This window comes from Camarhynchus parvulus, chromosome 6 (assembly GCF_901933205.1).
Source record: "Camarhynchus parvulus chromosome 6, STF_HiC, whole genome shotgun sequence".
In the NCBI taxonomy this organism is placed as follows: domain Eukaryota; kingdom Metazoa; phylum Chordata; class Aves; order Passeriformes; family Thraupidae; genus Camarhynchus; species Camarhynchus parvulus.
In genome coordinates this window covers 27,622,931-27,644,898 of record NC_044576.1, presented here as the reverse complement: position 1 = coordinate 27,644,898, position 21,968 = coordinate 27,622,931, and the positions used below count along the sequence as shown (strand labels likewise).

General features: G+C 40.8%; 1 protein-coding gene across 9 annotated transcripts in view; it reads left to right on the top strand.

Annotated features, from left to right (window-relative positions):
• The window catches only part of ABLIM1 (actin binding LIM protein 1), a 189,426-nt gene that overhangs the window by 37,430 nt on the left and 130,028 nt on the right, over positions 1–21,968 (top strand). For 6 of the 9 annotated variants that reach the window (XM_030950798.1, XM_030950806.1, XM_030950804.1 and 3 more), the window contains exon 1: positions 9,955–10,090. The exons of 1 other annotated variant lie outside the window; for it this stretch is intronic. In XM_030950798.1, the coding sequence (XP_030806658.1) occupies positions 10,051–10,090 (40 nt within the window). In that variant the 5' untranslated portion in view covers positions 9,955–10,050. Of the gene's footprint in view, positions 1–7,728; positions 7,890–9,953; positions 10,091–21,968 lie in introns of those variants that run through there. 2 more of the 9 variants (XM_030950807.1, XM_030950801.1) reach the window with 2 other exon arrangements.

The window sequence follows — 21,968 nt, the reverse complement described above, 5'->3', positions numbered from 1 at the left end:
GTTTGTGGAAAGCTGGCTAGACCTTCAGGCTTGAAGTATCAGTGTCCAGCTAACAGCCTGTGCCAAGCAGTGCTTGATCAGGGCTTGGTGCTGGAGCTGCTCTGTCCGACATCTTCATCAGTGACCTCAGAGGTGGGGCAGAGTGTCCCCATAGCACATTCACATGTGACATCAGGGTGGGAGAAACAGCCAGGGCACTGCAGGGAGGACAGGGCTGCCATTCAGAGGGACTTAAGCATTCTGGGAGAATGGGCCAGCAAGAATTATGTGATGGCAAAGACAGTGGCAGTCTTGCACATTGATGGGGTTGCCATTCTGGGAGCAGCTGGCCAGGTGGCATCTCTGCAGAAAGAGACTGGCAGGTCCTGAGGGGCAGGAACATGAGTCAGCAGTGTGTCCTGGTGCCACTGAAAGCTTGCTGCAGAGCAGAGTAAGATTTACAAGATTTGGCAGAACATAGCTGGCAGATAGGGGAAGTGATTGCTCCTCTATGCTCAGCACTGAGGGCTTCCTCTGGAATCGTTTCCAATTTTTTTTCCAGTTTTACACTCACCCTCTTGTGCAAAAAAAAAAAAAGCTGACAAATGAGCAACTGCAGCAGAGTGCTGATTAGGGATCTGGAGCTTGGGACCTGCATGGAAAAGCTGAAGGCACTGGCTTTGTGTGGGCCTAGGGAAGAGGATGCTAAGGGCAGGTACAATTGATGGTTTCAACTACCTGAGTGGATCCATTTCTGAATAAACCCCTTCCCACGCTCTCCTTGGTGCATAGTGGAAGGGCAGAAAACAGCAGAAACAAAGTGCACCAAGAGAAATTCCAACTAAATAAAAGGAAATCTTTTTTCACCATGCATGTGTCCAAACCCCTGATAAGATTACCCAGAAAAGTTGTGCAGTCTCTGGACATTTTCAGACATTGATGGAAAAAGGCCCTGAGCAGCTTGATTTGGACCTAGCCCTGCTTTGGGCAGAAGCTTGAGCTGGAGACTTCCAGAGGTCCCTTCCAGCTGGATTTGCTCTGTGATTCTCTTTTAAGGCTCTGGGAATCTGGTGGCAGTAGACTGCTGAATGTAGGGGCTCCTGCCCTTCAGCAATTCGACCTGCACACTGTGATCTGCACTCAGTAGGCACAGGCTGTGCTTTTTTTAGGCTGAAATCTTATCATCCTTACTCATATCTTAAGTGACAGTGCTTGTAAAAGCAAGCACTGGCCATGAGGTAGGATCTGACATCAGAGGAGTTCCAGCATTCACGTAAGCAATGATCTCCTCCTCCTCCATCCCCCAAGCATTGCTCTGGCTTGTCAGGGCTCTTCCTTTTAAACCTCGTCCTCCTCATGGTGAATGACCTGACAAACGAGTGATGGTCCATGTGAATTTCAATATTTTTGGTCTCTTGTCCCGTGTGTAAGTCCTTGGCAGATTTCTGCTTGCTGTAGCAGAAATTTTGGGCAGAATGGAATAAGGAGTTGCACTCAGAGAGCCCTCTGTGCTCTGGGTGTGGTTTATAATGCATGGGTATGAGTACAGGAAGAGCAATGAGGAATATGAGGAATAAGCAATGTGAAACTGCCACTTAGATATGGCAGGTAACAGTGGACATGGTTCTCATTTTCTGTCCTTTGAAACACAGGTGATAAACAAATAAATAGAACCACTGATTCCGTGAATGTGAATTAAAAGAAGAATAAATCTTCCTTTCTTTTGGCTTAACAACCTCTATAAATTTTAATCCTGCTATCAATTTTAATCCTCCATAGTTCTGCTTGTTTAATTTCCTTTACTGCTTATTTTTTAAATAACTGAGTGTAGTTGCTCCTGAGGTCTCTTACATTAACACTTTCAGTTTTCTCAGCTTACCTTAGCAAAATAAGAAAAACAACCAAAACAAACAAACAACACCACCTCCCAACATTATTTACTCAAATTCACTACTGGTTGACATCCTGATATGATATATTGAGTCTATTAATGAGACATGTTAAATTTATGGCTGTAAAAAACTCCTTTTGTTTAGGTTTCTGTATCACCTTGCTTTAATCCCAGTGATAAGAAATAAATTCCTTAGTCTAGAGTCCCATCTCATATGTAGAAATATCAGAGGTGATAAAAATTTAATGAAAGAATTTTTAATATAAGCCAACAGGCTGAGATAAAAATTGCCTTGCAGCAAAGAAGAAAAAAGAGTTATAAAGCATAATTTGAATTCTTCCAATATGCTTATCTATCAACAGTGCCTAATACTTAAAGCAAATGTAGGACTATAAAAACCTGTAACTGCTTGAGATATTTCCCTTCTAGCAGATTTTTGAGCCTTGGTCTTTAGATATATTTGTGATTTATCTGAGCAATTCTAAGTTATTGAAAAGACAACTTATTTTTTTGTTGGGCCACACTGTTCATTTGTTCTCATTTTTAATATTCCCATTAGGTGCATCTGCACTTAAACCAAACAGAAACTGTCTTGTGTATTCTAGAAATTGGTTGAAATTCAGTTTTATCTAGAAAGAGGCCTTTGTGTGCTTGGGGCCTAAAAAGAAGGATTTTTGTTGTACAGTTGGAGTTTACTGGGGTGTGAATGATTAAGAATGCTGATGCCTTGTTTGATGACAGGATGGTGCTGGGTAGGTCTCTAAACAGGGATGTGTTGCTTCAGTTCAGTCAAAGAGAAATGTACCTGTCAGGACATGCATCAGAAAGTGTATGATATTTTTGAAGGCAGAAAAAACTTCATCCATTTTCAATAATGGATGAAGTTGTGACAAGAGAAGTTTATGAACATCCCATAAATGAATTTAGTAAAGGAAAGTTACTCCTACACCATGGAACTTGTAAATGTTACATAGAATCCTAGAGTGGAAAGGACATTTAAGATCATCGTGTCCAACTGTTAACCCAGCAGTGGCACATCCACCACTAAACCATGTCCCCAAGTGCCACATCTGCAGATCTGTTAAACACCTCCAGGGTCGGTGACTCCACCCTTCCCTTGTGCTGGACAGCCCAGTCAGTGGGGAGCATTTTCCTGACATCCAGGTGCAGCCTTCCCTGGCACAACTTGAGGCCATTTCCTCTTGTCCTGTCGTCTGTAACTTGGGAGAAGAGTCCAGTTCCCACCTTGCTCCAGAACTTCTCACAGAACCTGATCAAGTTCAGCTGGAGCTCCATCAGCTCTGCATGGGGCTGTGGGGTGTTACAGCCTGTGACTGCTGACAGACTGTCAGCATTTATTTTTATATATTTTTAAAATTTATTTATTTATTATTTTTATTTATTTATGTGACACACTGGGAAGTTGCATCCATTCCTTCCCTCTAGGTATGATACTTTTCCTCTGTCCCACACCTCAATTTCTTATACAAAAGAACAGTGAACTCTTCACTTCAGAGATGACATTAGCATTCTCCTTTCATTCTTGCAAAGGATGTAATGTCCTAGAGATGCTGTTAAATTACAAAACTTCCATTTTAAGGACTCTCACCGTGGCAGGTGGGAGGCTGAGTGCTGAGGATGGGCACAGGCTCAGGAACCCCTAACCCTGAGTATTGCTCCTGTCCTGGTGTGCCATGTCAGAGCCCCTAACCCTGAGTATTGCTCCTGTCCTGGTGTGCCATGTGAGAACCCCTAACCTGTCCTGGTGTGCCATGTCAGAGCCCCTAACTCCTGTCTGGTGTGCCATCAACCTAACCCTGAGTATTGCTCCTGTCCTGGTGTGCCTCACAGCCTGAGGAGCTCCTGAGCTGACAGCCCTGTGTGATGTGTTGTACTAAAAATCCTGACACACATAATGCTGCTTTTGTTAAGGCTGAAGAAGAACATTTGCAATATTGACTTTTGCCTGTTGCTGTTTATGCTGTGGGCTAGAAACCTTTGCATTTGCATCCAGGGTTTGCAGAGAAAATTGGGTTTACTTCCCTGTTTTTCTTCATCTCTCTGCAGAGCATAAACAGAACCCTGTCTCACTCTGAACAATATTCAGGGCATAAGAAAAGTTTTCACTGACATTAAAGAAAACAGTGGAGGCACTGTTTAAACCAGCTTTTTTTTCAAAACAATGCTGTTGTGGTCATAGAGGTGTACACTGAAAGTAGTCTTCAGCATTTCAGGTTTGGTTTAACTTATTGTAGCAAACATTCACTTGTTCAAAATACCTGTGGGAACATCACCAAGCTTTTTTCATGGGCAGTGCTTACAGACCTGGGCTTTATTAATATAATGAAGACCAATTGCATTAATGGAATAAAGACCAAGTTTTTGTTGTCTGACAATCATTACAACTATTACTCATTGTGAATTAATCCCTCAGCCAGGCCTTTCATTTAGGTCTTAGCTGACTTCTTGAAAGGTTGAGTTCTCCTTGGAAAAAAATTAAGGATGTAAACATTATTCTGCCACTAACAGAATCTGGGTATTTTTCTTTTCCAGGAGAATTGTTTGGCAAGATCATAGTTGCAACTAACTTGTATCAAAATTAGGAGCATTGAGAAAAACTCTGCACTGAACTTCTTAAAAGCAACTAATGAGACAACAAATTATGATTTCAGTCCTGTAGTAAATAATTTAGTAACTCCCTGAAGCTGAAGGAAAAGAGATGGCAGAAAATTAGTATTCAAATTGTCAGCTGATGTAAACTGATCTCTCCACTAACCTAATCTCTTTCAAAAAGAAAGGAGGGTTTTTTTTAGTATCAGGAAGAAAAACCAACTGTAACTAGCAGAGGATCTGGTCCAAAGTTATTTATTGTAAAGATCTGTTAAATGCCAGCCTCTGATGTATTAAAAGTATCTGTTTAGGCTTAGCACACTTTCCCTCTGAAAGAAAAACCATTTGCTTAACCAACAAGATGCCAATAAAAAACAGAATTACAGAAAAGTTAATTAATGAAATACTTCTAATACATCCTGTTTTGTTTCTTGGCAACAGAAAGCGTGTGACAGTCAATTGTCTGCCAAATATTTTATCTTCATGTTATCCATTTGTGATCCGTTGCCTGGCGCCTGAATTAAAGCCAAGTCAGGGGAAAGCAATCAGTATCAGCAAGTTTCCAAGCTACCTTGGATCCTGGAAAAGCAGAGGGAGGTTCCATGTTTTTCTGGCTTTACAAAGACTTAGCTTAGCTTAGGGAATTGCAAATTGTTAAGTAAATCTTGAAATTAAATGTAATGGGAGGCTGCCATTTTAATCTAGAAACTGTTTAAAGCTCGGTGCATCCCAGCTGGAATATCTGTATTTCTAACAAGCACAGATTGAAATCCCAGTAGAATTGACTCAGTCTCCTTCCTTCCTGCATGGGTATGTTGGGGAGTGTGCAGTTTACCCCTTCTCTTTGCCTTCTGATAATGATTGTGAGGACAAGGATGCCTGGGCTTTTTCATCAGGGCTGTCGCTGCCTCAGTGTGTGACCTCGGAAAATAACTTGGCGTCTGTATGGGTGGAATTTTTAAAACGAGCTGCCTAAAATTAGGCATCTAAAAATAAACAGCTTGTATTCATGCAGATGTGAAGCCTTGTTTCAGATTATTTTGCTGGAAAAAATTAGCTGCTGTGTTTGTTTACCTGTAAAACTGAGTGGTGTTGAGAGACATGATAAAATATTGTAGAATCTTTGTGCAGAAGAAGCATGTAGAGAATTTTTTTTTCTTATTTTCCCTGAGGATATAAGTATTTTGGCCTCAACCTAATCAAATCAGAACAAAAGCTCTTTTGGAATCATTTCTTCATACAGCACTGGAATACAGGATGGAGCTCACTACCTCAGAGTGTAGATTAATAAAAAGCAGGGATGTATTCCAAAAGGATTTAGAAAAAAATGTGGAAAATAGGTGCATTAGTAGCTATTAAACTCTGATCTGGAGGCAGCCTAAAGCTAAATCAGCATTTTGCTGCAATGTGAGAGAGAATCTAGAAGGATCTCTGAGTATTTGCCGTGGTACTAAAGCTTTTTCCCTTAAGCACTTCCTGTTGCAGGTTTTAGATCTTTGTTTATGCCTTAACTAATTAAAATACTGTACAAGTTAGTTAATGTTTTTAAAACATTGAGACCATCAAACGAAATGGATATGCAAGAATTTCAAATGATGGCTGAAGGGGGAGGGAGGGTCTTTCCCGAACTACAGAGATTCAGTGTTCTGCCATTGGCCCAAATCTCTCTCATAATGAATTTATCTACAGGCTGCTGCACTGGATTCTGGAGATGTCTGGTATGAGTAGCTCTGGGTTAATATAGGCTTCCTTTTAAAACCCTGTGACAGTTTACAAAATGCTCTGGGATACCCTAGGATGAAAGGCACATAAATGCATGTAAAATGCTATAATTAGGATGCAGTTAGAAATGCACAAGAAAGGAGTGTTTGCTTGGCTACACTTTGTATGTCTGTAAAGTTTCGTTCTTCTGGAGCACAGGAGACATGGCATAATACTTGTTCTAAGCAGTTGCACTTGAAAATAATTGCTGTGTGCCAGCTCTGAGGAAGTTATTATAAATTTGTTTCTGCTGCAAGGCAGAGACAGTGAAACTGATATAATAATTTCAAAGAACGGGGCAAAAAATCTGGAGGAATCACCCCTGGAAACTGTAAATGAAAAGAATTACCAGCAATCAGGAGTGTCAACTTGTATTGTGAGGAAAATTATTTGCTGAAATAGTGAGGAAGAGTCTGCTTGTAATTTTGCTCTTGTGATGTGTTGGTTGTGGCACTGTCCCTTATGAGCCAGCTCTGGTGAAAAGGCTGTGGCACCCACAGGGACTGTGCAGGGGCATTTTCCATTATATGGGACTGGAAGTGAGAACACATAAGAAGATCAACTATGAGGGAACAGGGTAAGTTCATTTCCTTTGGTAAGAGCTTATTGATATCCTTTGAAGTCTTTGAGGTTTTTTTTTTCTTTCTGGGTTTTTTTTTTTTTTTTAATAAATAATTTTCTTCAAACAGGAGGTGTGATGGCTAGACCTTAAGTTTGGGATTCATGAGACCTTGATTCAGTTTCTAAGCTGGGCACAGACATTTGTTGTCCTGGAAAGATCAGTCAGTTTGCCCAGTGTTTTCCTCATCTGTAGTATGGAAAGAATATCTCAACAGGGATAGAATCTTCCAGGGAGCAGGCTGAATTAAGATGGTCCTATGTCATCTAGGAAGAAATTATTTTGAAACTTGAAGGAAAAACTGTGATGCCTTGCCTGTTTCCTACTGGGTGCTGTGAGAGTGTGCTGATTCATGAATCCATGGTTTTCTGAAGTGGCTGATAAAATTCTTGATTAGTAGGTTAGTCATAAACTACCTACTAGCAGGTTACCACCCTGCTAGTAGGTAGCTTATGAATGTGGGAGCTTCTGTTTGGGTTATGTGAAGACTGCAGGGAGAAAAAAGAGTGATTATAAAAAGGAAAATTGTATAACTGAACTTTCAAATTCAAGAAATGTCAGTCAGATTGTTGGTTTTTGTGATGGAGTTGTGGAGAGCACTGTTGTCTTTTTGTTTTTCTGGTGACAGTGTAGTTCAGCATATCCCTTGCAGCACAGGGATTGATTATTTCAGTCACTTTGTAGGAATTACAATAAGCCTGAGAACTGTGTAGGATGGAATAAGCTAAATCCAGTGAAATTGCTGGAGAACTAACAGCCAGAAAGTCTCAGCTGAGCTTTAATAGCCAACAAAAACATCTCTGCTGAGCATAATAGACTGCAGTATTTCCAAGTCTTGTCACTTGGCAAGATTTACGTGGCTTTTATTTTTCCATGAGAACAACATACAGTGTTTATGGCAGCATTGGCAGATTCTAAATACTCTGAAATTCCTGGAGACTGGACCTTCAGCTTTAGGAAACAGAAGGTCCTGAGCTGGGACTCAGAACTTGAACAAGGAGAAGTGATGGCGCTGTACAAAGCTGCAAGGTATGACTGATTAACTGAACCTAAATGGAAGTGAAAATGCAATCATCTCTGTCACAGAGGTGATGTTTTTTACATTAACAGCCATATAGATGATTTGTATTTATACCTGTCTTGAATATGATGTCTAATGTTGTAGGTACTAATAATAGCCAGCTACTGAGAATGTGATGACTTGTATAAAATGGAGATGTGTATTGAATCATTCTCATCTTCCTTCTTCACCTCTTCACCTAAACAAAAAATTACATAAATGTATTAACAAAAGAAACCACACTGGTGAACTTGAGGAACATGTCTCCTTATTTCTGAGCCAGTTTTCACCATTTTATCTGGGACAGAAACACAGCATGCAGTTGTATCTAGGAGCAGATCAAATAAAATAAATAAATGCTAGTGGTCAACACTCCTGGGAATATAGTAGTTTAATTTTTTGTCTGTAGAACAAGAATAATTGTATCTGCTTACCACGTCAGAGGATTAGTAATGGTAATTAAAGTGTGGAGTGCTTTGATTATTAAAAAGGAGAATGGGGATGGAAAGAAAGCAGTGTTTCTGATGAGCTATTCATTTTTAGTCAGGCATGTTAAAGTCCAAGGAGTAAACACCCTGTCCTGCTCTCCACTTAATTTGGCAGCAAATAAAATTTATAAAACCACAGGAGAACAATGTCAGGCTGAGAATTAAGGTAGAGAGACCAGGTTCTGTGTCTGTGTTTACATTTGTCTGTGCATCTGAATTACTGTAATTTTAACAAGCTGGCTGAGATGATAATTCATTGTGGGAAAAATGAAGTCAGGAGTCCAGGAAATTCAGGATTTAGCGTTTGAAGGAGGGAATAAAAGTACTTGGCCAAAATTTGGTCACATTTAGCAGTTTCCAACCAAGAAGCCAAAAGTTTTTATATGTTTCTGGCATATTTTCATTCATGTTTAGAGGAGAAGTGGTAATTTTTTGTCATCTGACGTGAAATCTCAGTGCTAAAATGGGATTATTTTTTCAGCAGCATCTCTCAGTCCATCCTAATATACCGAGGAGAGTGAGTGTGCTCTAGAAGGGTTTCAGGTTGCAAGTTGTCAGTTTCTGCACCTTGTGCTTGGATGCTTTTCAGTCAAATTTCCTAGGATTAGGGTTAAATGACTTCTATTTCAGTCTTCCCTCTCTTCTCCTTCCAGGGGAACAGAACTTAAAGGTTCTAACCATTAGTATGAGTACAGGGGAGAAGGAGTGAAAGAAGAGAATGTGCAGCTCAGGAGGTGAGAGCAGAAATTCAGCAAGAATCTGAAGCAGTTAAAGGAGACAGCTTAAGGGTTCTGGGGATGATTTAATGGGCATGGAAAGGAACTGGGAAACCAGACAAATGGAAAGGAACTGGAAGTAATTCTGGGGATGGTATTGCCAAGAGGATGTTACAAGGAGGTAGGGCAAACCCGATGGTGCTGAGGATGTTGGACGCAAATCAATCAGAACAAAAAGATTCATTAATTCAGCTGCTCCAGGAACAGTTTGTCTCTGGGTATGTGCAAGTGCGTAGAAGGAAATGCCTGGAAGTCTGCACTTACAAGTGGCCTAATTGCCTCTGCTGGGAGGGGTGTGGTGGGAGCAGAGGGAAGATGCCTGGGACTTCAGATTTCCCTGTTCTGAGTGTGTGTGAAAATGGGTAAAAGTGTTTCTTTGACAGGCTCTTCCTCCTTTGTTTAGGTGCAGTATAGCCATAAAACAGCAGCACTGGAGTGGAGATGAGATGCAGAGTAAAACAGACAGAAAACAGTCTCAGGACAAAATCCCCTCTGGTTGCAGTCAGCCTTTAAGGCTGCTGGTTAGGATCCTTTTGTATGAAAAAGAAAGTTATCAATAATATCAGCTGATTTGAGATGGTCAGAACATAAGGCATGTCATTGTTTGAAAGACAGCATACCAAGGTCTCAATTAGTAATGGAATAATATCTAGAGGAAAATACTCACTCTTCCTTTAAACTGTTTGGGAACACAGACACACCTATTCTGCTTGGGCCACTCCCTTTCATACTGTTCAACCCAGGAAATAGCAGGAGTGGAGCCATAGAGTGAGCCACCTCTGGAGGCTCTCACTTCTCCCTCCTGCTTGCCATTCTCTGTGAGGCTGTGGCTTTTGGGGTGCAGGAACCACTGCCTGAGAGCACAGATGGAACTGGAAATACACCAGAGCTCTGCAAACGGCAAAGGTTTGTCCTGGACTGTTGCTCTCTGTAAATCTCTAATGATAAATGACAGGTTAAGACATCCACAGGACATTGGTTCTTGGATTTACAGAGGGAAATCAGGCTGAGGAACTTCTGTTGGACTGAAATTGGGATCTTTCTGATAAGAAAAGCAGTTTCTTTATTTTGGTTTGTTTTTCTTTACTGATTTAAGAGTTAAACACCTCCCCAGCCTGGTGTGCATTATGAACAGTGGACTTTGTTACTTGGCTGAGCAGTGTGTGCATGTACCCATGTGCTGCTCCTCTGGAATGGATATCTGAGCAGAGGGAGCAGAGCACGACTCTGGAATTAAACAGGCTTTTTATCCAGCTCTGATTCCCTGTGTATTTTTGTAAGAGATAATTCACTGCTGTCTTTTGAAGTTTACCACTTTCTAGCTAAAGATGATGACAGCATGCTGGTGCTGTGGGGTGAGTTCTGCAAAAAGAGCTTTTAGAGTTCTGAAGTGGCAGGTGGCATAAGAGTTCAGAGTATTGCTAATTGATGCTTTGAAAGAAAAGCTGATAACGTGTCAGTGTTAGGTGCTTTTGAGGTGCTTTTGAGGGCAGATTTCTTTGGTGTTTAACCTCAGGAAGCCCTGTGCAATCTGTGTGTTACTGGCTGAGCACACCTACAAGTTCTTGTCTGTCCTGCAGCCACCTGTCGCTGCTGCTGTCCCTGCACAGCAGGCAGGAGGGGTGGCTGTGAATTCAGGGCCTCTTGCAGGTGTGTGCTGCCTTTGCCTGGCTCAGGGATGACTGTGCAGCACTGGGTGCCAACCTGTAGCAACCTGCAACGAGGTGAGACTCACCTAAAACACATTCAGCACAGTTTTGGTGGTGAGTGCTGCAGAGTGAATACTCTCTGCATCCAAGAGGCATGCAAATCTTAGTTTGCTTAGTAAATATTCCTCTTTTCTTATACCACAGTCTTAGATAAAGGAGAGGGAAGAGGTATAAGCATAAAAAGATATATTTTGCTTCCTTGGGAACTCAAGCGTTAGTAGTTGCTTTCTCTGCTATGCTTGGAAAGATAAATAAACCCTTGGGGTGCCCATTTGATTTCAGGGGTTAGAGGTGGAAGAAATGTCTTCTTTGCATTGTCTAATCCAGTATTTGTCTCTTAAAAACAAATATCATCTACTTCTGTGGGTCAGGAGATTAAAAACTGTACAGGTATATATATTGAAGAATTGTGTGCACCTCTCTATGAAAAGTGTCCCTGTACCTTAAAAAAACCCCAACAAAACAACAGAAAAATACAACTCAAATTTTCTACCAACTGTAACAACAAAAATTATATTTTCATCCATTACTAGTTAGTCTTTGTAGGCCAAATGCCTAATGTTGATTTAGATATAGCAGTTTTATTTCTGTTCATTCTGTCAATGTGGGCTGAATTAGGTGTGCAAAGTTCCGATTTCCATCCTTATTTCTTTCCTAATTTGTTTTTAAAATACTATTTTTTATTTATTTTTAATACAAATTAATCTCCACAGTGTAGAAAGCAATAGCATTTGGTTAAAATCAGCAGTTTCTGCATATTCATAGATGTGGCACTTGGGGCCATGGTTAGTGCTGGGTTAACAGTTGGACTCCATGATCCTGGAGGTCCTTTCCACCCTGAATGATTCTGTGTTTCTCTGATTCTATGATACTGCTGTGATGTGGGAAACACCACATCATGATGTGAATTTAACCAAATGAATATGTGGTCCCCTGGTCCTGTGGGAATTCCTCATGGTGAGATTAGGCTGAATCTGTGCTTCTCTCTCCCTGACCAGATACTCTGAGAGCTGGGAAAACCCTGCTTGAGCCTCTGCCTGCTTTGGTTGGTGCTGGTGATCTCCTGGGTGGGGATGGAAATCTCCTCTCTCTGCTGGCTCCTAGGAGATAAATTCGTGATTGCCACACTGAGAAAGCACAGAGGAGACAATTGATCCTTCTCCCTGCTGCTCTGTAGGTGTTTGCACTTTCTGTTCCCTAGTGTTAGGAGGGGAGTCAAGCTGTCTTGAAATCTAATATCTAGAGAGATAATTGCTTGTCATTTCATTGAAGTTGGTAATGAAAACAGGTTGTTAAGTTTGACTTCTGTTTTTAATCAGTTTCACAAGCTGGCTTTTCTCATTCTAGAGAAATGCTCCCCTGATTCTCCTTGTCAGCTGTCCATTTCGAGGTGGAAGGCTTGACCTCATTCTGATGATAGCCCAGTAAGCAGCAGGAGAACTGAAGTTTCTTTTCTTGTTCAGAATCAATTAATTGACTCCAGCACCAGTACTGTGAGGATCTGGATTTCAAAGCAAGCATAAATCTTGGGGGGAAAACTCAATAACAATCAGAAAACCACTACAAAATGGTGCATTATCTTCTAATTCATTCATAGTTAAAGAGGAAATAACAGGGAGCTGCCAACTAGTTTCAGTCTGAAAATATGCACAACATATGTTTATAACATAAGGTTTTCTACTGATAAATGCTGTTGTGATCAGCACCTGTGTTAACTGATTCATCTGAAAATTTTGCTTAGTTCTGCTTAAAGAAGTTCATCAATCAGTTTTTATTCTCACAACCTGACAGGTTGGCTGGTTTGCCTACTTTCTTTAATTATTTTTGTTATTGCTTAGCTCTTCTTAATTGCAGAACTATTTCTCAATCAAACCAAGGCAAAACTCTGACTAAAAAAATTGAAGATGCCTAGAGTGTGTTAATACCAGAAGGGATTTTGAAGCTGAACTGCATAGAAAAAGGATTTTTTTCTTTTGGTCATTGATTTGTGTCAGTGGTAAATCTGTGTATTAAACAAATACCACAGTGGTAACGTCAACACAAATAAAAGGAAACTTAAGTTTTGCTCTAGGCTGAGGGAGTGTTTACACTTAAAAAACCCAAACCAACCACCCTCCTAGTATGTACTATTAATAGTTTACATTCTACAGAAACTGAAGAATCAGGCATCTCATTCAGTTACATTCAGGCATGAACTAACTGTCTAGATGCAATATTTAATGTATTTTTAATACCAGGAAGTGTAGAGACTCCCTAGTGTTGGTTAGAATGCAGCAGAAATCCTCCCTTAAAGATGGCCAGGGTCATCTTGAATTTAAATTATGTTCTAGTTACAATTAATTTAAAATTAATTGAAATCCTACACTTGTGTTCAAGGTTCAGCTGCTGGAAAAATGATTTTACTTAGTAGCCCATGACACATAAGACCTTAAAAAAACCCCACCTTCATTTATGGCGTTTGGTCTTGCAGTGGAAGGATAAGATCAAGAAATTATTGCTGAAGAAATACTGCAGTAAATCATTGCTGCAAATACTATGGTAAATATCAGTCAAGCAGTCAAAATAGTGGTCTTCAGTTATTTGTGGGTGTTCCATTTGGCTCATTCACCATTCCAGTAATTTACGATCTCACTGGAATGATTTTTCCCACTATTGTAAGACCTTATTTCCTACTTCCTCTTGCAGAGCTGTAGCTTGCTAGATTGTGAGTGCCCTCCACTACCACTGCAAGATCAAGACTCTTGATTTAGTGCTGTCTTTGAATAACTCTCAAAGGATTGGACAGGCACAGCTTCACAACGCTGTACATGTCGGGGAAATATCCCAGGATATGGCTGCTCCTGTGTTGAGTGGCACTGGAGAAGAACAAACCCAGCTGTACCTGTCACCAGATCAAGAGCATGTTTCTCCTTTGCAGTGTAGTCTCAGCTCTGGAAAGCTGCTGTGTTTCTCTGACTGCTGCTTTTCCTAATGGTGCCAGATTACAGCTCTTGTTTGAGGAGAGCCCACTAAACTATCAGTAAAACATTGCTACCCAAGTGTTTATGTAGCTATGAAATACCCAAGGGGATTAAAACCTCTTTTTATCAAATACTAGCTGGCATATGCTATGTGTAATTACCTGCCATTAATAAATGGAAACAAATTCCAAGTGGTTTTTTCTGTCCCATCAGTGTATTTTCAGATGTGTCCTTGCCTCAGTTTTGCCTGTACAGAATGAGATCCCTGTGAGAGCAGTGGGCTGCTCACAGAGTGATAATTTTGCTTAGCTGACAGTTTCTTCATTTTTAACAGGGCTCTTGATCACTTGTGTGTGTGTGCAGCTGATTTAACCAGAAGATAGTGCTGACCACAAGAGGAAGGGTTCAACAGTGCAGTAGGATTTATTTAATTAGAAAACAAAGGTTAGCCCACACAGCATATTTAAAGCTGCTTTTATGAGGAATGTTGGCAGTGGATGAACTGATCTGATGTCATTTCTGGCATCCTGCAGCAGTGCCATACTTTCCACTATATAGAAAGGTAACCTTCTATTCTTAGTTGTGATGGACATTGACAAACAGTTTCTACTGGCTTCTGGTAGGGGCTTAAATTAGTCTTTATAGCACAAAGACTCACTTTTAGAGCTTCACTGATGCTACAAGAAGGCAGTGTGACTGCAGGACTTCTCCTTTTAGAGTTATGCCATGCTCTGAGAATGGCTTTGATGGTGGAAAATTTGGGAACTGGATGCAGCAAGAGAAATATTTAATTCTTTAGATTGTGTGTGTTGATGCTGCATCTACAGCAGAAGACCAGTGTTAGGAGACAATGGGTAAAGTTAAACTAACATGTTCAGGAAGCCCTGCAGTGATCAAGAGAAGACTTTCTTCTGGTGTAATTCTTTACTCAAATTCGGGGTTTTAGTAAAGTTACTGTGTATGTTTCTGTAATTGTGTGACATGTCAGAAGAGACTGTAATGACACCCAGTTTATTTCAATACATAACAAGAGGAGTGGTGCTTTCTTTGACGTCATGCTCGTAACACATCACTCTTTAAAAGGTACAGGAAATAAACTGAGGAATGAAAGATCTCTGAGGTTTTAACTTTGATCTCTTTGCTTCCCAACATATTTCTGTCTCAGTTACTATGAAGTCTACATTGTGAAGAGGATGTTACAAGGAGTGTCTTCTCTCAGCTAGAAGAAAAATGTCAAAGTTCAAGAAAGGAAAAGTAAAGAAAAGGGTATGATTAAAGTAGTTACATTAATCTTGAGAGTCTTTGCTCTGTTTAAATAAAAGACACCTAAATATTGCCAAGGAGTAGGAAAAAAGCTTCCTATTTCTTCCTACTGAAGACCTGAAGAACTGCCAGCTTCTGCCTGGATCCTTTTGGCTAATTATTCCCTAGAGTGGTTTAGGCACCTCTTTGACTTCAAGCAGAGAGCTCAGCCCCACAGAAGTCATGGGATTATTTATAAAATTGGGGATAGACGAGCACTTGGATTGTGTTGTTGAGTCAGTCATGCAGAGTCCTGGTGCTGCAGCAGTTTTTGTATTTATATTTCAGATTGCATTCACTGTATCTCACCTATGAAATGGCATCAGTTGTCAGCAATTACACTTGGCTTTTTTTGTATGTGTAAGTAAAAAGGATTGGCTTTGCTGTAAGAATCCATAGTGCACTGTTCTTGACATTGTAGATCAATAGATTGGCCTTGTGCTGCCAGGAAATAAAATGCTGAGCCATCTCATCTTCTAATAATGCAATAGATAGATCCATTAATGCACACAGTGTTATTTTATGTCTGAAAATAGATGTGAACAGAGATATTTTTTTTCCATGACTATTCTGAAATAAATATTGGAATGGATAAAGTAAGGTAAATATCCTTTGGTTGAATCAGGCCTTTTGTCATAACCTAACTCTTCTACTCCCAGCAACAACAGTAACAGTGATTCTGCTTGTTTGGGGAGGAATAACTGAAAATGGAATTTTCACATGGGAGAAGATGTACAGAATTAACTCTTTGCCTTTCGTGATAACTTGGTTTTCTGTGGAAAATAAGCACTTTTAGTGTTAAATAAGGAATACAGTCTATTGGAAAATCATTGAGAAATACGAATGGAGTTGGGAGGTAATGATGATCAAGGAGAAGCACTCAGCTGTGCTTTACATGGCCTCTTGTTTAATGCTGACCAGTCACTCCCTAGTGTTATTATCTGTGGTACTTCTATAGTTTCCATTATCACAGGATCTGAAAACTTCAGTCTTTAATGTACCTATTGTTACAAATCCCTTGTGAGGGGAAAGTGATAGTGGGAAATACAATGAAAGAGATTAAGGGAATGGCTCAGGGATGAACAGCAAGTCTGTGGGAGTGCAGAGGCAGCATATTTCCCAAATCCTGTGCTAAGGCTTCCAGAAGTGGTAGGCTAGCTGACATTCTTAGGGCTTTTTTTCCCTAATGTAATTTAAATATTTCATTTAGTGATTGATTTTTCTATGTACTGTTTTCCTTTGTACTATTTCGGCCTAGCTAATAATTTCATGTGAAGGTAGATGTCTGGTGTCTTTTTCTTTGTCCAAGAAAAAGATCATTAGATGTAATCTCAAGCATATTGTTTGGATATTTTTGTTTGTTTAATCTTTCTGCTCACTGCTTTGCTGAAGGATAAACTTGGTGGTTGTTGGGGATTGGGGAAGTGAGTCAGATTCAGTTTCTGAGCACAGAGCAAAGGGAAAAGCATTCCCAAGAGCTTGTTATGCTGCCTGTCCAGCGTTACAATGCTCTGCAAAGCTGGGCTTTTGTTACCAAAGGCTCATGTGCCATGGAAGTTATCATACATAGTTGATAACAGGAAGCAGAGCACAATGCTTTAATTCAGCTGAAAGATTTTGCAAATGTCATCAGTTGGGAAAGGAAATTGTCACAGTGTGGTCTTAGTTAAGTCTGAGATAGAGATGCAGTTGTGTTTTCCCTTGCGTTTTTTCTCGGTTACAAATTGTAACAGGAGAATAAAGGGCAAAGTGATGTTTCATGTATGTTTTGGAATGAATACCAAGAAACCAGTACATAAAACAACATTTGCTTTCTTATTTCCAAGTTAGTTTAACAGAATGGGTTGTGCATGCAGATCCTGCTGCTGATGTATAAAACAGGTCTGATTTTCAGTGTGCTACCTGCAGAGATCCCCAGGTGGTTTTCAAAGAGAAGAAGTTTGACTCTGTACAGTAATACAAATACAGCTGCACCCTATTCAGACCTGAACTTGATACTGTCCTTTCACACAGACATTGACAGACTTCATGGGCTGGACAGACTTTGTAGCAGATCTTGAATTTGCATATGTGTGCTGCAGAAAGAGGCGTTTGATGGAGTTTGGCTAATGATTACTTAAAGGTCAGTCGTAAAAGCAGTGGAAAAAAATGTCATGTGGCAGCTTGATAAGAAGCCTGTATGGGACACTCATGCTTAATTGTGCTGCTCAGCTGAGTTATAACCCAGACCCTTTTACCTTTGATACCACTTTAACCTGAGCTAGCCCTTTTTAGCCCTTTTCAGTTAGTCACTTTTTTTTTCTTTTGCCAGTACAGAGAAGCCTTGTGGCTTTGTGGTCTTTCTGTTCCTCCAGCTTACCTTAGAGAACCTTGTGTGGGTTTAAACCAGTAAACTAACTTGGTAGAGATCTGTGGATGTATAATTCCCACCTCTGCAGGTTCTTCATAGCCTTTATCATAATAAAAAATACCAAATCCCCATAGCTGTTTTTTAAATATATCTTATGCTTTTCCAGACAGTAAACTGCTGAAGTAATATTAAATATTAGTACTAGGATTAATATTAATTATTAGTAACTAGGATTTTCAGTCTGTTGTGAATAAAATGTGCATCTAGATCTCTCTTTGAAGAGTCTGCTTAGTAGTACCAGTGTTCCATGTGATGTGGCCATTAGCAGTACTTATATGAGCTCTGCTAAACATTTTTTCGTGAGTGGGTATGGTGTCAGTGAGGAAGCAGGACAGAAAACAAGTGTAGTGTACCTGGAGCATATTTTCTGGTGAGGAACACTTGTTCTTCACTGCTCATCACCACTGGGGTCCAGAGGGTTCAGCCAAAGCCATTCTGCAGTGTTTAGCCAGGCAGATGCCATTGCCATTGGTGTGATTGGTGGTGGATTTCCTCAGAGGAGCAGAACAGACACAGGTATGTGAGGCCACTGCAGCTGCCTGGCAGCAGGACTGCTGAGTCAGCTCTCGTGTGTTTTCTTCTCAGCCAGGATAACAACAAGATTAGATGGGCCTCCTGCTCCAGGGAGTGAGCTGAGAAAATACCCTGTTCCTGTTGCTCCTGGCTGAGGTGCCTTAGTTCTTCTGAAATGGAGTGTGCTGGAAGTTTCCAGAGAACACAGTGGTGTTTGTACCTGGGCTCTGCTGGGGTTCTGAGTTCCCAGAAGCTGGACAGCACTGGGAAGTGGGGCATGGCAGTATGTGCTGAGCTAGTGGTGTTCTCATAGCAGTGGACATGGCTGCGTGCAGGAGTATCATGGAATCGTGGTATTCCATGGGTTGGGTTGGGGGGAACCATTAATGACCCTCCAGTCAAACCCTTCTGCAGTGAGCAGGGACATCTTGTACTGGATCAGGTTGCTCAGAACCCGATCTAACCTGGCCTGGAATGTTTCCAGGGATGGGACATCCACCACATCTGGGCAGCCTGTGTTTCACCACCCTCATTGGGTGCACTTCATGCCACTGCCCAAATCATTGGTGAAAACACTAATCAGTACAAAATAACACATTTTAGTAGTGGTGGTAATTCTGTTTCTGGGTTTAAGCTAGGGGAACATTTAAATATCTCTCTGCCCTGAGCATAATCCCCACAGAATTTCCTCTTGTGCAGCATTTTGTTTCCATTTGAAAATAATTTCTGTAAACTACTGGAATAAAATAGCTGAGATACTTTTTAAGGACTAAAACATGATTACTTCAAAAGCCACAAAATAGCTTTTCGCTACCGGTTTTTAAAGCTCAGCAAATTTTATGTAGTACCTGAATTATTAATGGAGATAAATTGGAAGAGGAAGGTCTCTTATCAGCCTTAAACAAGCAGTAGTTGGTTGACTGCAGAGAGAGGCAGCTCTTGCCGAAGCCATGAGTGAGCAGGTCCTGGGTGAGGAGCCCTATGGGGTGAAGAGCTTCTGTCAGTATGCCCAGAAGATGACTGCCTGTTTTGGACACCTAGGTAAAGAAATTAAGATGTGCATGTGGATTTTCTGGTCTTCATTATGTGGATGAAGTTTACAGTAAATAGATGAGTGTACAACAGCCTGCAGTCTTGAGTTAGTAAATATTGGGTGTCAAAAAAGCTGAATGTGTGGAGTAATTTTACCACAAGTAAAGTTTTTCTTATTTTTTGTGTGTGTGTAGTTGAATTTTGGATTTTTTTTCTTTTCTTTGGTCTCATTTGTTGGTTTAGTTATTTTATTGCTTGGATAACTATATTTCATGGTAAAAGTAGATAGAGTGCTTGCTCATTTTTCATTTAGATGCAGGCCCTTTTTTCTTCTCCTTTCTCTCAATATCTTTGCGAATTCTTATATGGAGAAGATAATCCTGATAATCCTCTTGCCTTGGACAGATGCATGAAACATTATTTGGGGCTATCTACCTGTGCAATACATGTGTTACCTTCTGAAGTAGTCTGGTGAGGGAAAAGGAAAATTTTGTTTTACCTTGTTTCCTGTATTTTTGTTTTAATTATTTTTTGCAGCTAGGTTTTGCTGAACTGGTGCGACTGACTTCAATTTCTTGGGTTTCTGATTGGGCTGGTTTTTGCTTTCAGTGTAAGACTAAAGTCACACTGAAATGCATTTGCAAGAAGTTTAACTCAGATGGCAGTAAAAATTAAGACAGCATTAGTGCACTACACATTTCTGCTGAAGGGCAAGTCTGATCCTCAGCGCTTCTCTGAAACATGGAGGGATATTTCCTCTTCTATGTATTTAGCCTGTGGTGTCTGGTTTTTACTGTTATTCACTGTTGGCTATTCTGTTTCTTAATTTATTTGAGGATTGCAGTCAAATTTTTTTGTTACTTTTGTTATTGTAGTATTAGTAGAGATGCTTCTATTCCTGGTTGCATATGAAACATGCATGTATTTTTATTATCCAGGCAGCCAGTTGGTGTGGTGAATTCAGAGGGGATTGAATAAGAAATGGTCTTGACACAGCTGGAACTATTTATAAATAAAATATTTATAAAGTTGGAAATGAGATAAAATATTTAAAGTAGCTGTTCTGCATAATTCCTGTCTCCTATCCAGCCAGCCCCCTGTGAAAACTGTCAGTCTGGAAAGTGCCCATACCTCACACTGTGCTCTGTGCAGGCTCGAGATCCCAGCACTGACTACTTGGATTAGACACAGCTTTGAGTTGGCAGTGATTTAAACAGGTTTTGCTACTTGGCAGATCCTGAGAACACTTCCTCAACACTAGTTCTGAGCTGAGCGCCCTGGATTCCTGAGACTTTCTTTCACAAAACAGAAAGACAGGGTTGTGCTCCTGTGATTCCTGCCTTTTTCTTTTCTCTACAGCAAGAACATCAGAAATCAGCCTTATACCGCTTAATTGAATGCTTGACTTAAGTGGTAGGAGATTGCCATTGTCTTTTTCATTCAGACTGAATCAAAAATGTTTAGCAGCTGTTGTATGAGTCTATCTCAGGCTTTGTCCTTTGCCTTGGACACAAGGATGTGCTACAGACAGTCCTTTATCTGACTGAGAAGCCACTGTGATAGTTCCTGGCCTTGTTTTGCTTATTTGTACTGCTTGTCCCTTTATATTATATATTGACAGGATTGGGGCTTTTGGAGACAAACACTGTACTTAAAAAAAAAAAATGAACTATCAGAAAATCATATTGCTTTGTGAGCAGCTGGCCTGGGGTCTTTGAAGGTGCAGTTCTCAGACAGTGACAGCAATAGCCAGGGCTGCAACGGGGCAGCATTATTGAAATCTGTCTCAGGGGAAGGAGTATCTTATTTTTAATTAAGCAGGATGTTTCTGCAGTGACATGTTAGGATCACTAAATCCTGGTCCATTGTCCCCCACCAGTTTTGCTGCTGGATTGTGCTGCACTGTTGGATAGATATCAGACTCTCCTACAGTGGTCACAGGCTGAGTGCTTCTGCAGTGGATATACAGGTCATACTGGTTTAGTTCTTACTGCCAGAGCTGGTGTAATGAAACTCTTGGTGAGCAGAGCTGGAGGTTGGAATCAGCATGGGCACAGCAGAAAATGGCGAGTCAGCTTTAAACCAGAGTGTTCCAACTCCAGCATAAGGACAGACTTCTCTTCTGGGTATTAGGCAGCCAAGCTTGAGCAAGTGCTGCCACAGCTGGAGCAGTTCCTGCAGGGCTCACCTTTCTGCTGTCTGAGGATTGACTTGTGCAGCAGAGTCAGTGTCTGGGCAATGTGTGTGTTTGCCTCTCCTCTGAGGGCAGAGTCCACCCTGACGTGTCCGTGGGGCTGGATGGTTGTCAGATGGTTGGCACTGCTGTCGTCAGATGTCAACATCCTTCACCCATTACCCAGCAACAAATGGCACTCTCAGACTGAGGGATCCTTGGGCTGGCTCATCCAGCCCCTCCTGTGAGCTGTCCCTCTGCCTTAAGCTCTGAATGGAGATCCACCCTCACTGGTCAAAGCCTTTGGATTTTCAGAGCTGCCTCTTCCACTGAGGGGCTGTGGAGTGAGGTCAGTAGGTTGAGAAATCTGGGAGAGAATGAAAAATTGCTGCAAAGATTCATTTCCTCTGAAGAATGCTTGAAACATGGCATTTACTGAGATCTCTGATCTGATACAAGATACTCTAAGGCAGAACTGGAGTTGCTCTTCTTCAAATACACATTAGCATCACCCCACTAAAATTAGTAGAGATTTATTCTGGCTTGTCCTACTGTGTTCTCCATTGATTAGAAAATCCAGGAGCATGGCTCCTTGTTTACAGTTTAAGGGGAACTGTAATTGCACACGAGTTTTCAAGATAATAAAAAAGTCATACCACTTGAAAAATAGAAAGTAATTGACCTC